Source organism: Pygoscelis adeliae, unplaced genomic scaffold (assembly GCF_000699105.1).
Source record: "Pygoscelis adeliae isolate BGI_AS28 unplaced genomic scaffold, ASM69910v1 Scaffold67, whole genome shotgun sequence".
NCBI lineage: Eukaryota > Metazoa > Chordata > Aves > Sphenisciformes > Spheniscidae > Pygoscelis > Pygoscelis adeliae.
In genome coordinates, this window is record NW_008825271.1 from 3,292,367 (window position 1) to 3,307,769 (window position 15,403).

At 40.4% G+C, this 15,403-nt stretch overlaps 1 protein-coding gene across 1 annotated transcript in view; it reads right to left on the reverse strand.

Moving 5' to 3' along the window:
- Positions 1-896: 896 nt before the first annotated feature.
- TNKS (tankyrase, TRF1-interacting ankyrin-related ADP-ribose polymerase) overlaps positions 897-15,403 on the reverse strand; it is a 140,476-nt gene continuing 125,969 nt past the window's right edge. The window contains exons 18-27 of the mRNA XM_009329771.1: positions 13,606-13,794; positions 12,012-12,249; positions 11,234-11,316; positions 8,547-8,667; positions 7,828-7,925; positions 6,357-6,431; positions 5,036-5,141; positions 3,995-4,181; positions 3,083-3,239; positions 897-1,121 (exon numbers count right to left, since the gene is read on the reverse strand). Coding sequence (XP_009328046.1) covers positions 1,035-1,121; positions 3,083-3,239; positions 3,995-4,181; positions 5,036-5,141; positions 6,357-6,431; positions 7,828-7,925; positions 8,547-8,667; positions 11,234-11,316; positions 12,012-12,249; positions 13,606-13,794 — 1,341 coding nt within the window. The 3' untranslated portion in view covers positions 897-1,034. The remainder of the gene's footprint in view (positions 1,122-3,082; positions 3,240-3,994; positions 4,182-5,035; positions 5,142-6,356; positions 6,432-7,827; positions 7,926-8,546; positions 8,668-11,233; positions 11,317-12,011; positions 12,250-13,605; positions 13,795-15,403) is intronic.

A 15,403-nucleotide genomic window follows, 5' to 3' on the forward strand; every position in this document is an offset into this window, starting at 1 on the left:
AAGCTCTTCAACTGTGATGTCACACACAAAGATGTGACATGAAACTGCTATAATACACTCTCCCTTACCAGTCTGAAAGCCATTTACTGGGTCTCATTACAGAGGGACATGAACCAGAGATGCCCTCATGTACGCAATCTTCTGACTTGTCACCTCCTATCTCCCAGCAAAACCATACACCACTGTAACTGGAGAACATTTCACAAACTGCATGTACTTAATGGGAGCCTTATAAAACATTCTTTTAGAGATGCCAGCAGAGGGCATTGACCTGCTTTATGAAGTTCTTCCAAGCACAAGAGCTGGTTTTATCCTTGCGAACACTTCCTAGGGCTTCCCCCAGAAAACTCAGACACAGCAGCAAACTGATACAATTTGTTTCCACTCTAAAGTTACACTCACTCATATTATCATTTGCTCAGAGGTGTGCAAAAAAACCCCTATATTGAAGAACTGGACCTAGCCCCTTCTCAGATGAAGTTCATATTGCATTGCTAATGATTTTAGTCAAATCGACTTTGTGCAAAATATCTTTAAGAAGGTTCCGGCTCAACTTCAGAATACAAAAGGAAAATAAATAGTTGACTAGGATCTCTTGAAAACATAAAATGAATGGTGTATGCTGAAAAGAAAATTATGGGCTTAATGCAATTTATCTGCAAATAAAATAACTAGAATAGTAGTGTCTGAAATTTTAACATGTGAGATGGCTTTGATAAAGATTTCCGTTTGCACAATAATGTTCCCAAAGTCTAGATCAAAACAACATTATTTTACACATGGTAACTGCAGAGACTAGGAGCCTGAGATATGTTATTAAAAGGCAGTCCCTTGTAAACTTTCCTCAAAAGGAACAGTAGCAGTTGAGTATGCAAGAGTTACTCATACCGTATTCATCAATACACCAATGCTTTATAAAAGACATACAGCTTATTTCCAGGTTGTTAAGGATTTTATATGATACTGATTTTCTGAAACACGTATCCATCCAGTCCAAGATTGAAGTCACATCCTTCTTCACTGCTCTGTAGCTACTAGGTCTTTTGCTCTGCTGCTGTTGCTGTCTGTGAGGGAGCTTCCGGCTTCACAATCTGGTATGTAATGAGATATTCTGGGTATGCCTGAAAGTTAAGTCAAGAAAAAAACAAAACACATTGCTTTATGCAAGGGTAGGCTCAGCAAGTTCACATTTTGGATTTCACTAAACAATGAGCAGGAAAGACAGCGCAAGAATCAGCTCTTTGCAGAGTGCAAAAAAAGCAGATTTCAAACCTAGCCAGCACTAAGTGGGAACTGCTCGATGTAGTCAATACCTTCGTTAATACACTAGTGGAAAGAAAGATGTTTCTTCCATTCAGACACTGTCAGAAAACGTGTGTGCAACAGGAATTCACAATCAGAGTTACTCTCCCTGTTAGCTAATCCTACACATCAGTCAGTGCCTGTAAGTTATTCCAAAATCTCAGATGACCAGTGTAGTCTGACCCTAAAATGCTCACTGACTTGCCACGTGACCTGCAAATGCCTTTACTGGCAGTAAAATACTTGGCACACCCAAAGCACGTAACCCAGTCATATGTCCAGTGTTTTCTCAAGACAGCTGGTAGGAGGTTCAGTCCCAGAACAAAGCTAAAGTTGTTGGAGGGCAGGGCCCCATTCAGAGGAACCTAGACAGATGAGAGGAGACAGGGCCAACAGAAGCCTCATGCAATCCAGCAAGGCCAAATGCACCTGGGATGAACTAATTCCTTATAACATTGCAGGATGGGAAGCAGCTCTGCTGAAAGGTGCTGGGGGCCCTTGGGTGACAGCAAGCTAAAGCAGAATCAACAGTGTGTCCTGGGAGCAATAAAGGCTATCAGCATCCTGTGGTACATCAACAGCAGTGTAGCGATGATTGCCCTTTATTCAGTACTCACTAGACCACATCTAGACAACTGCATAGAACTTTTAGGCCCTCCAATGCAAGAAAGATGGCAACAAGCTGGAGCTAAGTTCAGTGAAGGACCAGTAAGATAGTCAGGGGGAGAGAGCACAGGGTAAACAAGACGACGCTGAGGGAGATGGGCTTGTTCAGTTCAGAAAAGGGAAGACTTTGTGGGACCTCACAGCAATCTTCCATCACGTATGGAAGGCTACTGAGAAAACAGACCCAGATTCTTTCCCGAGGTGCGCAGCAGGAGAATGAGATTAATAAAACAGAGGAGGTTCCTATTGGATACAAAGAACATATTTTTTGCTCTGAGGATAATTAAACAAAGGAACAAGCTGCTGAGAGAGGCTGTGAAACACCATTCTCCGAGGCCTTCGAGACCTGCCTGGTCAAAGAAAGCCCTCAGCAATCCGGTCTGAATTCAACATGAGCAAGAGGCTGGCCTAGGTGACCTCCCCAAGGTTCCTTCCAACCTGAATTTGTTGTATAATCTTGGAGCCATCCAGAGTAGTAAGCAAACCATTTTTCTAGAGTAAGGGTCTAGCTGAGTTATTCAAATTAAAAGTCACCTTCTGAAGATTGCTGTGCTACTTCAGCTGCCATTTAAGGGTTTATTAATAATGAGAAGGGTTTATTAATAATGGTAATTAAGGGTTTATTAATAATGAGAAACTCTGTGTTCCTACAAGCAGGGTATGGACAGGTGTCAAAGTGCAAAAAGCACATTGATTGTGCTCTCTGGCAGACAGGGACACTGTCACTGCTGGGAATCTACAGGTAAAAAGCCCAGAATTCTCGTTATCTACAAGAGCCCCAGAAATGCACGTGTTCTTGTTACTGCAGTAATGCCAGTAAAATGCAATGGGGGAACCAGTGCCTCCTGAGAGAAACTACAACCCTTAACAGGCTCTAGCAGTGCTGCACAGGGGGAATTAGGCAATTCTGCATGGTGTAAATCAGGGCAGCTCAGTGGAAAGGAGTAGCATTTGCTGGCTTGATACAGTTCACCGTTTATTTCCACATTAAATGAAAAAAAAAAATCTCATCAACCAGGTTATCACAGTACACCTGGTATGGAAACCAGTCACATCCCCTCTCCAGCTCCAAGCTCTGCCCTTCCATAAACCCAGTCCTTGCTAACCCACATACCTGTTCTCCTCTATAGATAACATATTCAGCATATGCAAGTCCATTGACGCTTGGCCGGCCAATAACAGAATGGTGCCCTGGAGGGGCATGAGCCATTTTCATTGTGCTGAACTGAAGAAAGGATTTTCCAAGGGTCACTCTACAGAAGAGCATTTGTCTAAAAGGAAAAAAGAAAACATAATTTTAAAATATCTTACCAGGAGTTGTATTCTTCCAGGATGATTTGAGACTTTTGAGTTTATTTTGTTGCTAGTAATTTCTCAAGGCTTTTTGAAGAAACACTTTTAGAAACCCATTCTAAGGCTGTATAAGACCTGTCACAAAAAAATCTTTCTTGACATGCAGAAGGGAAAACACACACTTTGTTTAGCCCTCACACGGAGGCCTGTTCTAGTTCATTTTATATACAGCCGTTGAAAGAAGCTGAAACTCTGTGTTCCTACAAGCAGGGTATGGACAGGTGTCAAAGTGCAAAAAGCACATTGATCTACTCCAGCACAAAACAAAGCTATGATTAAGTCCTGTTCACTACCTCCAAAATTATTGAATCCATAGTACAACACTGTACTGCTGACCACCGCTTTGCACTGCAGTTTTGTTCTGAGAGTGCCTGGAGTTTAATTGCTATTTTCCTCTGACTTTTCATTTTCAAATTTGCTGTTTCAAGCCTCTTTCCTGAGCCACAATTCACTTTGATTTATACTCACTGTATGCTTAGATGTAATTTTTGACCTTTCTGTGGGACTCGCCATTTATATCCTTTTTCGTTCAGCCTTGACAAATGGAAAACTGCATTTTTCCTGCCATGACCAAGCTCAAGTGGCTATTCTTTCCCTGCAATTCATCCTGTGCCAGGATAGTAAAAACCAGGACAGCCAGAATTACGTATAGGGAACTCTGCTGGACTCATACCTGTGGCAGATATAACAGGACCTGTCTTTGTGTGTGGGACAGCCTGTTCCTCCCCCTATCCCATACACATATTGGTTGCTTTTTGAGGAGTTCTCGGCAAAGTAAATTCCAGCTCCAAACATTCCTCCAATGTATGCATGCCTTTCATCAAATCCTTTGTGAATGATAGCATTGATAAAAGGAGACCCTAGAACAGAATGACATGAAACGATGTGTTATCATACATACTTATTAAGCTCTATAGTAACACAGGACTCTGTCAAGAGGAGCTTGTCTGCCTCAAATAGACCATTAAATACCAGAAAGTGTGCTCTGTCAGCTGGAAGGGGGCGATACCCAGCAGGATAGAGTGATGTGTGGGATTTATCGTTATATACCAAGATCCCACGTGTGACTCATATTTCTTACTCATTTCACAGATCTCATTAAATGGCTTTCCCCCCACTCACATTTCAGCGCAATTTATCTTGTCAATGCACACCTTCTCCAGCAGTCAGTACTGGTTAAGATGGGGCAAGATGTCAGGACGATCATACCCAAAACCAATTTCCTACACAGAATCATAGAAGGATCTAGGGCAGGAGAACCCTCAGGCAACTGTCATTTGTAGGCACTTCTGCATGCTTCTAGAGAACATCTTGCTGAAACTCACGGTTGGTTTTGATTCCTTTCCCTGATCATTGCCTGAAGTGCCAGGGTAAAACGCTTTTAGTGTGTGCTGCTCCCCTCTTTTAGAAGACACCCTGTCTTTCTCACAGCAATGTAACATCCTCCCAGCAGCTTTACTGGAAACGACTAAGATATGGCTTAGCAAAAAACTTTTTTTTTCTTTTTTTTTTTTAATGTATTTTTTATCTAGTGTAGCTTTTCAGATTGCAGTAACCACGCAGACTAACTCCACCACCCGCACACCCCTGCATTTCTAGTGTAGAAATACAATTACTGTACATGGTGACACAGCAACATTAACATTGCCTGTGGGTCCTTGTAAACTTTTTTTTTTAAAATACCAGTACATATAAATAGAGATCACTTCCTTACCATGAAACAACATGCGTTCATTGTGATGATTATGATTCTCCTCTGAGACCTCCTTCTGTCTGTGACAGAATCTCTCCCGCAACTTCTTGTTCACAACCTTTTGAATCTGCAGTGGTACAACAGGTCCAACCATACTTGAATTGGAATTGAAATGGAATACAGTTTCACAGAGTTTGCATAAATTCAACAGGGAAACGAAGAGTAAGACACATGAATGGTATAAAGAAACCCCACGGCTGTTCTGCACGCAAGGCTGAAGTCTTTCAAACAAGTCAGTAGCACACGCTTACAGATGGTTAAAACTACTGTGAAATTGCAGCCTAAGTTCTCAGGTTTAAGGAAGACTTTCAGGTGTCTTCCCTCAGAGCTTGAAATGCCACCAAGAACTACAAACTGTCTGAAACTCCCTCCCTCTCTGCTTTGACCTCTGTTGAACAATCTGGGCTAGCTTTTTGAAGCTTGCTGTCTGGTTTAGGTGGAATTTTTATGAAAAGAAAAACTTCTGAGGAAAGAAATTAGGAGATGTGCTGTTTAATCTATCTTGAGATATCGTTCCAGCAACATGCTCTAATACCACTGTGGTTTCTGTAAAGGACTTCACCTTTGGTTGGGAGTAGGATGGAAGCAGAGTTTACTTCAGGACGTATGATCTACTGGGCCAAGTTGCAAAGTCTCCGCACTGGCTCACTTTTCAAACAGCAGGGGTTTGCTGGAGCTCAGAAACTGAGTTCTGTCTGTTCTGATTTACTTTATTTCCTCCTCCCCCAAAAAAAGGAACCAGAAAGTTCCTTTCCCTCAGAAAGACAACACTCCATTTTCTGACGTGCCAGGGCTTGTAAAAAGTATTTTTCTAGTTGGCAGGGGCAAGAAGGTGTCAAGATCCAAAGCAGCATAGGGAGATAGAAACTTTTAATAAAAAGTCATGCTCATCCTTTCCCCCTCCCCAAAAATCTCCTTTAAAAAGGCAAGAAAAGACTACACTGAGAAAAAAATCTGTGCTGCAAAGTCAAATACAGAAGTTATAGATCTCTGAAATTAAATCAGGCTGTGAAACACAAGTCAGGCTCTTCACCACTTCTGTCTTCAATATCAGTTCTTCAGACTCCTTTAAGAGCACAAGTGGATACTTCTCCCTCATTCCATGTGCAGAGCACACCGTCAGTCTAATTTTAGCATTTAGCACTTGCTTTAACTCTGCTCCTGAATATTATTTCAACAAAGAACTTTAAATATAAAAGGGTGATCCATTAAACCAATTCTGCCTGCTTGCATAAGTACCAGCTTATTTTACCACATAGAATTAAGAGGTTTTGAAACTTACCCTGATGACATTGTACCTGTTGAAGATTCCACCAGCATTTCCACCATCCCGATGCTCCCGGATTGTACTTTGCATCTACATAAATGAACACAACCAAACGTTCAGCACACATAGCTTTCTAGCAAGGCAAAATATTCATGCAATATCTCAGCATATCACTGGCAACAACAGACAATCTTGATTGAAAATCAATTAAAAGGTGTAAAAAAAATAATCCAAAACCACAACTCAATTTTAAAAACTGAGGTACACCCTTATTTCTCAGGCACCCAACACACTATGCTGTTCCACAATACAGAAGTTGGATAATGCAATTATCCAATCTTGTAATAAAAATCTACATAGGAAAAAGGAGAATAGTGGTACTTACTATCAAAATTATACCTAACTAGAAAACCTACTTTAGATTAGAAAAAAAAACAATCTTTGAAAATGAATATACAAAAAGATCACTTTTCAAGTAACAACAAATGTGTTTCTAATGAGTCCAGTTTGTATTTCTTAGTGATAGGAAAATGCTTGCACTGTAGATTTTCCTATGCCATTAGCAGCCCCTGAGAATTTCAACAGTTTTTGTGTCTTTTCCAGAGGTATTTATAGCTACAGCAACAACATTTAATAACAACTCAAATAGATATCCCAATTTACTACAGCAGACAAGCGACCCTTTCTGTCAGAAAAGTTTATACAAAAGATCTGTAAACTGGAATTTGTGCAGAGTTACTAATTAAAAATATTCCAGACTAAGCTGGCAGCAATCCTGAATATCTAGACTTTTAAAAAGGCTCCAAACACTTTTGTGCTACAGTATAGGAACACTACACAAATAGCAAATGCACAGTAAAACAGAGTTTCTTCCAAACACAGCTCTTCAGAAAGTCTCTTTTCTATTACGATTTTTTGTTCAAAATGGTATCTGCTTGTAGTTTACTGAAATAAAAGAGCATGTGTGTGTGGGAGGCAAAATTACAGTCAACTCTCAATTATCCAAGAGCTGTTTATCTGGGTTACAGATTAACTAAGCCATTGAGACAAGAGAAAACAAGCTGGTTCACACGCAGAAACAGCCTGAGCACAGAGAATGCCTACAGGCTTGCAAGGCCTTGATCCCTTGGTCTTCACTCATGGCCTTTGATTTTCACAGGTCCACCTATCTCCGGAAAGCTGTGGAAACCCTTGCTATGAGATGACATCCGAAACACAACAAAAAGGCAAAACTGGGATAACACTAAGTGAGCAAACAGACCACTTATTAAAAAAAATTGGCAGGACACAGCAAAATAATTTCCATCGTTACTCTATATAAAAAGACAAATGAAGAGCCCTAAACTTCATGTCAGGTCTATGCAATTCATACACCAAAGCATATTTTATCACTTTCAACATGTGTTGCATGCTTTAGCTCAGAGGGGTTATAAGTGAAAAGAGAAATACACTGCCACTGGAGCATTAAGAAAGGTACTTGCAATACCTCCTCTTCTACGGACTGATACTCCTTATCGTCAGGAGCAAGGTCAAGGAGAATGGTCCCCTGACTCACGCAGTGGAAAGTCAAATAAGGATTGGTGCCTGCAAAGAGAAGGAATAAAAATCAACAGGAGAAAACAATACCAGCTCTATTTGTATCCAGCATCACCATTATTCTTCTTAAATAATCCCAGTACAGCAGGAAATGCAAAATAAACACAAGGCAGAAGCACAACCTTGAAAAGATAAAGTGCTTTCGTTAGCAGCAGAGGCTTTAAAAAGAGAAGGAAAATGCATGTGGGACATAATTGCGTTTTATTGTTTCCGCTTTCAAGAGAAGCATCTGAGAAGTGTGGGGCAGCAAAAAACTCCATCAGGTCCACACTTCAGGACACAACTGGCCTGTGGATAAGTACATAGGGAAAATCAATCCAAAAGCTCCTGCTTGGGTGAAAGACAGTCCCTGGAAATGGGCACAGCCTCCACAGCTGCCTCAGGGGTGTTCATTCTCTGGAAAGGCAAGTGATCACTCGGTCCTGTATCTCCTCAGTATGTTCTTTATCTGTCACAACCCACCTAGCCACCAGGTCTGCCAGCAAGTACATTTTCCCGACATCCGGATTCTTTCAAGTCCTGGTGACAATGCCTACATTTACAGAAGGTGACTTCTGGGAGCCTGTTGTATGCTACACTTAGACTTACCAGTAAAAGTGTCATATTTACCTTGCTGCCCTCCTAGAAGTCTCTCCACACCTTTTATTAATTTGTGGCGGTGTCCATATGCGTTGATCCCAATTTCTTTAAGCTCCTCATGCCCCATGTCTGCCAATACATCCAGGGTTATCTGGAAAGGTGAAAGACCACAAAAATCACTTGCCAAACCTGGCCCGATTCCCAAGGCTGAAGACCCATCAGTTCAGAAAATAGAACGTATTCATGCTGCAACCAAGAGAGTATATATACACTTATATATTTTATGTTTTGCTGCACTTCTAATTGCTGCCACCTTCTGGCAAGCCTCTCCCTATCACAGGACCATAGCCAGCTGCTACAGCCTGAAGCTGTGCAAAACCTACTTCTCTTACAGCAATTAACAAGAGCTGGTTCTCACAGGAGGTTCTCAAAAACATTTTTGCCTATGTAGAAGGAGGATGCGTGGAAATGCTGGGACAAATCTGGGAATATTTTTGAAGCATTCAAGGTTTCACATTCGTGTGCAATTTATTATTTTCACTACACGAACAGAAATGAATATTCTATAAGCTTACTAATAAGTGTTAAGCATGTTTCACATCAACATTACTATGGTGTGTGCTATTACTGTGTGTATATATCCAGGTGTGCACTTGCATGTGTATCAAACCAGTGGGTCAGTTATGCTAAGTCATGCTCAACTATTCCACTATTTTTGGAAATAACTAACCTTGTGAGCACACATACAACTATTCATTTGGTTGCAATATACGAATACATCTACAATCGCCTGACAAGGTTTTAAATTTCAAGGTCACGGAGATTATTGGTGGAACCAGAAACGTAATAAAACATGATGTCAAATGAACTTTTCTTTTTTTAAAGAGCAGGAGATAAAGGCTAAATAAAGTACACATTTTTATTACTATAAAGCAATTGTGCACTGAGGTGATTCTGTGAAAAACAAAGATTTCATCTGGAGGAGATAATTACATAAAATCTAATTCCAAATTTACACATTAAACTAGAATGGAAAGCTCAGCAAATAATGGGAAACCATACAACTTGATTCAAAAGAAGCTGGATTGTTAGCACAACTGGACTTGCAGGTGTGGAACTCTGTCCACTAGAAATTGAATATCATTAATCCAAAAGAAAGCAACTCAAGCAAGGAATTAATAGCTACACTGAACATCCGTCCAACTGAGCAGAAAACAACCCTACTGAGATTGCTATGGAAAAGCCACTGAAGACATTAATCATGTGCAGGGAATATTAAAAAAATACAGAAGAAACCCAGATATTAGAAAGCATCAGCATAGATCCAGTATGAATAGGAGGCTAGAGCCAAGGTGAAAAAGTGCACATGAAGGTACTGCAGTGCTTGGAAAAACAAGCCCCAAAACAATAAGCTTAAGGAAGATGAGCTTGTTTTCACTAGAAAGAAACTTACAAGAGGAGCTAAACAGTTTCAAAACAATGAATGAATATACTGAATCCAATTTGCATTATTAAATCTTATTAGCAGGGGCAGCTCTTAAAAACAGGTTAGGAGTTAAGGAAGCTAAAGTAGAACAAAACCAGGACTGCAACAGGAAGGTGTGAAAAATAAGAAAAAAAGAAATGTGAGTAGAACATAGGTTTGTTTGGCATTGGTTTGCTTCTTAATAGAAGCAGTTCCAAATTAAAGAAAAGAGTTTATGCTTTATATATAAAAAGGGAAAAAAAATTATATGGCATTTTAACTTTGGGGAGATACCTCCTTAATGTTTCATGGAAACAGTTGTAATGTGTTGCTTACAGAAGAAATTCCATTTCAAACATTTGTTTCCTGACCCCTCATAAAACATTAGCAGCAGAGGCCTGGGAAAAAAAAAAACAACCACCAAATCCAGTCTTTTGCACTTGTACCTTTCACTTCCACCGCTGTGTCCCTCTTGCTCGTGTAAACAAATAATCTATTTAACTGTAACATGTTAAATTTAAGAAATGGTACATAAAAATAGCCTACAAATACAAGAGGTACTTTTGCTCTAAAAAGTAAGGTAAGCTTGAGAAACTGTCACGTTAGTTGTATTCTTTTTATATATTGTGAATTATTGATAAATCTGCAGGTTTTTTTCCCCCCATCTCTCAATTCCATTTCAAACTTTTTAGCCTTGCAAAACCCAGTTAATGCTATAGTCCTAACCTATTAGAAAATGATGTTTCTGCATTCTCTAGTGTGGTAAAGCCCTGGTAAACTAGATTTTTATTGCAGCTTATGATCAGACTGGAGGGTTTCCTAGATGTAACCAAAGTGTCACATGCAGCACTACAGGTGGTGAAAGGCTCATTTGGATATCAAGACTGCTGAAGGACAACTGCAGGTGACATTCCAACCTAACTTTGTTGTAGCCATCATGTTCCAAGTTCACAAGGTCCAATGTAACTATCAGAATACAAGCCAAACTGACAGTCATCATGTACGTACAAGAAAGTGAAAAACGCTGGATATCTGAATCAAACAACAAAAGATTTTCACAGGTTTCCCAACTTCACCATAAAGTATTTGGTGACCCATTTGCAGTTTTCTTGGATATACTTGTTTTTCTGTAGATGTGAAGCTGGGGTTTTTTGTTTCCCTTCTTCAATTGGGGAATGAAAACATCGCCCAAATTTATTAGATTAGTCTATCTTTTAAACATACGAACAGAGAGACGAGGCTTGCCACTTACCTGTTCTGTCTCAAAGATGTCCCGAAGGTGTTCAAGACCCAGGCTTTTTAGGAACTGGGTAATGTTCATGTCAAGACCAGAAACTGTAAGAGAAGAAACAAGTCATTATATCCTATGCACCTAAATTTAAAATAATAATCATCATCATCAATACCACTGATTCTCTCAAAATTCCAAACTCTGATTCTTTTTACAATCATTTTGTCTATGCCTATAATAAACAATCCACTTCCACTGTGTGTAAGCTCAGTGCGAAGCTCATCACTGTTCCCCCCTCAGAATCAACTATTAAAAAGCGCAAGTGATCTGTGGCAAATACAGGCTCATATTGCAAAGAGAAGGAAAGGAAAGGGGGTGTGTCTTTTTGCTATGTAATCACCTAGATGCTGACATAAAGCATGCATTCCAGATACTAATCAAAGGCTTTAAAAAGTCTTAGCAAAATCCCCCAGACTTCACAATCACCATTCCTTCATCAAAATAATTCCCATTGGATTTTCCGTATAAAATCAACAACGAACATCTGGGCACCTAATCAGATCTGCCTCTGTAGTCAGACCTAATCACCAATGGCAAACATAGATGAACAGCCAACAGTGCTCCTGGCAGAGCACATGAAAACAGGGCAAGCATCAGACACTTTACAACGCAGATAATAGTTCAAGCTGTATAGTATTTTCTGGCTAGTCAGAAAATGCTTTTCAGATAAAGCTAGGCCTATTGTGATACTAAGCTACTGTACTTCCGGCAACGTAAACTTGTCCAGCCGCAAATGCACCTTCTCCTTCCTTCCTCTCAGTTCCTGCTGCTCCATCACCAGCATTTGATGCCCCTCCTACGGCTAGTTCTGCCAGTGGCCCAGTGAGGTTATCTATACTGCTGGCAGCGGAGAGGCAGGACGGCGTAGATGCTGGTGAGATCAGGGAGGCACTAACAACAGTAGCTTGAGGCTTAAAGCATGTAGGCAAAGCTTCTGGAGGCATCGCATCTATCAGCAAAGCTCGGATATCATCAGCCTGAAAAAACAGAAAGAACATTCAACATGAGGTTCTATTATCACAAGTCACTGATCTCTGGAAAGAATTTTTCTTTGAAATTGTTTTAAATGATTGCTCCATTCCCCCATTAAAAAGAAAACTGCCAACTTTTGTAACATGGGAATTCATGGTTGCAAGAACATTCTGATTCACTGCTCAGACATAGGTGAATCGGGTTCTCCCCATTTCTAAAGGTACGTAAGAAGGTACATCTAATTTCCTTTCTGGCAGAATGACTTTATAGGTGTTAAAAGCCAGGAGGAGCAGTGCAGCAACTTTATCTGAAATCCTTCACAACCTAGGCCAGCCAATGCCGTCTCAATTTCTCTGTCAGGCTCAACTTCTGGTCAAGCATTTTGAACTGGATCAAGGTTCCAATGGAAAGACTCTACCACTGCCTTTGCTATAATCACATCTTATAGTGTTAAAATAGAAGAAAAGACAGGAGCTGCAGGAGAAACGTGAAATTAGCTAACAACTGGATTTAGCTTTTGCTGACTAAATAAAGCAGGACCCGCATCTTCAAGAATTTCCTCCTTGCATGTTCTCGTAGAACATGATTGACACATCCTTATTTTCCCCCCAGAGAAATAAAATAGTTTTCACATCTCTTATCACAAAGCAAGTTTTCTAGAGCTCAGATTATTCTAGAGGATATTTCTTGATCTCTCCACAAATCAATCAGTGGTCTTAGATACTCACACCATAACCAGACACAGCATCCTATTTGGTTGCATTATCTATTCCATCAAGACTGGTTAACTTGGGACATACATGGTCATGTAATCTTACTAGGCTTTTTAACCAGCCGCCACTGCCACCACAAACAAGGAAGTTTCAGGTGCTAGTTTCAGAAAAAGTTTGATAGCCACCTGCAAATCTTAGAATGTTGTTTTGGAGTTAGTCAAAAAAAGAACTGAGGTAATATGCAGGCACTGAGCAAAATCATTCTCTAAATGATCCCATTCCTCTAAAGGCCCATCTGATTTTCCTCCTAGGTTCAAAGAAGTAATCACCAACAGTACACAGATTGACCATCATCGGGGACATTTCAGATAGGTTTATTGCTGGCAATGAGAAGATTGATCCCAGAAGTGAACCCTTAAGCAGAAGCAAACCCTAAATCACAAGCCACATTAAGATCTCAGCCAAAGGAAAAAGCCTGGACCTATGGGTAAAAAGTCACAAACAGGCACCCTGGAGATGCTCATCTCCCTCTACCTCAGCACAGCAAAAGCCAAGGACCGCTGATGCCATGGAGCCATAGAAAGCCATTTAATATGCAGAACAAATCCTCCAGAGCAGTCTGTAGCTGGCACGCCAATATGAACTTACTGTTGCCAGGTCTAGTGGCGTCTGACCCTCTTGATTCTTCATGGTTGGATCTGCTCCATGAGCTAACAGCAGAGCACAGAGCTGTGTCCTTCCTTTTTGTGCAGCTTCATGCAATGGTGTGAATGCCCATTTATCTGTTGCATTTACGCATGTATTGTATTTGATCAACAGTGCTGCTATATCTACATGCTGGAAAAGACAAGAACATCTTAATCAACCTGACACTGGTAAAACACGTATTTCCTTTTTCGTGCTGGAGGTAGTGGTGCTTAGAGACCCCTGTAATTTCTCTTTCCTTTCTTTAACTCACTTCTCTTGCCTCCTGTGTCTATGTAGCAGCGCACCTCTTCAGGTACCACTCTATACTGCTGCTCCACAGTCATTAAATCTGTATCTGTGCACTACCAGATCATCCACCAGCACATGTATAATTGGGATCAGGCACAGAATTATATTTCTGCCAAATCACCCAAAGTACACAGCATGAAGTTTGTGCCAGCTGCAGGAGCAGACAAGATACTTGATCCAGCATAAAACTGGTACGAGTTAACTGTCAAAGTATTTGTAGACAAATTCCAGCTGGCAACACAAATTTACAGGGCTGCAACATTTGTGAAACAATACTAGAAGCTCTAAAGATCAATGTGTTATACTGCTGAGCCACCACTTAAATGTCTGTACACAGAAGTCTTAGTTGTACTTTATTTCTTTCTTGTGGTTTCTTGCAATACTTTGAACCCATCCACGGCAGCACAAATTTGTTCCTTCTCCAATCATATTTTATGAGACAATTGCAACTGATAAAACACATTATGAGTGTCATAAGGGACAACTGCTTTACATGGGCTATAAAAGTAATGATCTTACAACTCCATGCTTCCATCAATATCCCATCCTTGAAGTCTCCCAAGTTAAAATAAGAATAGAAAACTGGCAAATAAAATTTTTGGCTGGCTCTGATCAGTAAAGTTACTTGTGTGATACAGCTAAGAAATAAAGCAGGTAGTCAAAATGAGTAGGTAGGAGCGTGAAACACTGAATTGTAAGCAGAAGTGCAAAGACTTGCCAATGTATTTTATTTTTCCTCTTAATGGCAATTAAGTGACTCTCCGCAGCTCTCGTAAAAGGGCTTGCTCTCTGAATAAGCGTGGTTTGAAGAGACTGCTGACCTTATTTTTCCTCTCTTCCAAACTCTTAAAGCAGTTGCTGTTCCTGTGACTTCTGCCACATGAAACCCTACTGAGGGACACGCAGCATGAAGTGCTGGGTGGGAGAACTAAAGATAAATACTCTGTGAAGAAAGGGTTGAGTCTGTGAAACCTGCCAGCTATGAACTTGTGAAACTAGTACTTATCTCCTCCCTACCTCCCAACACAGAGATCTGAATGGGCTGATGACAGCTCAGAGAAAAGTGTGGGGCACCACGGGAAAGGTATACAGCAACCCTTAACTAAATAGGCTGGTGGAAAAGCACCAAACACTGCCTCATTAACTTTTCCTAGAGAAAGTAAGGCAACCAGGTTAGGTTGACATTACGATTTTGATAAGTGATAATCAGTTTGAACCAATCTCTAACATTTCCCAGTGCCAGTAAGGAATGTTTTGCCTTTGCATAAAATGTGTGTTTTGGCTTCCCATGCTTGAAAAGACACACAATCTTTGCAACGGAGTATATCTCTAGATCTAAGCAACGTCCTGCGAATTTAATGCTTATGGCAGATGCTGATGAACAATATTGCTTGGTATTAGGACCCAGTATCATAAAAGAATTCTGTGTTGCATTTCTAAACCTTCAGCA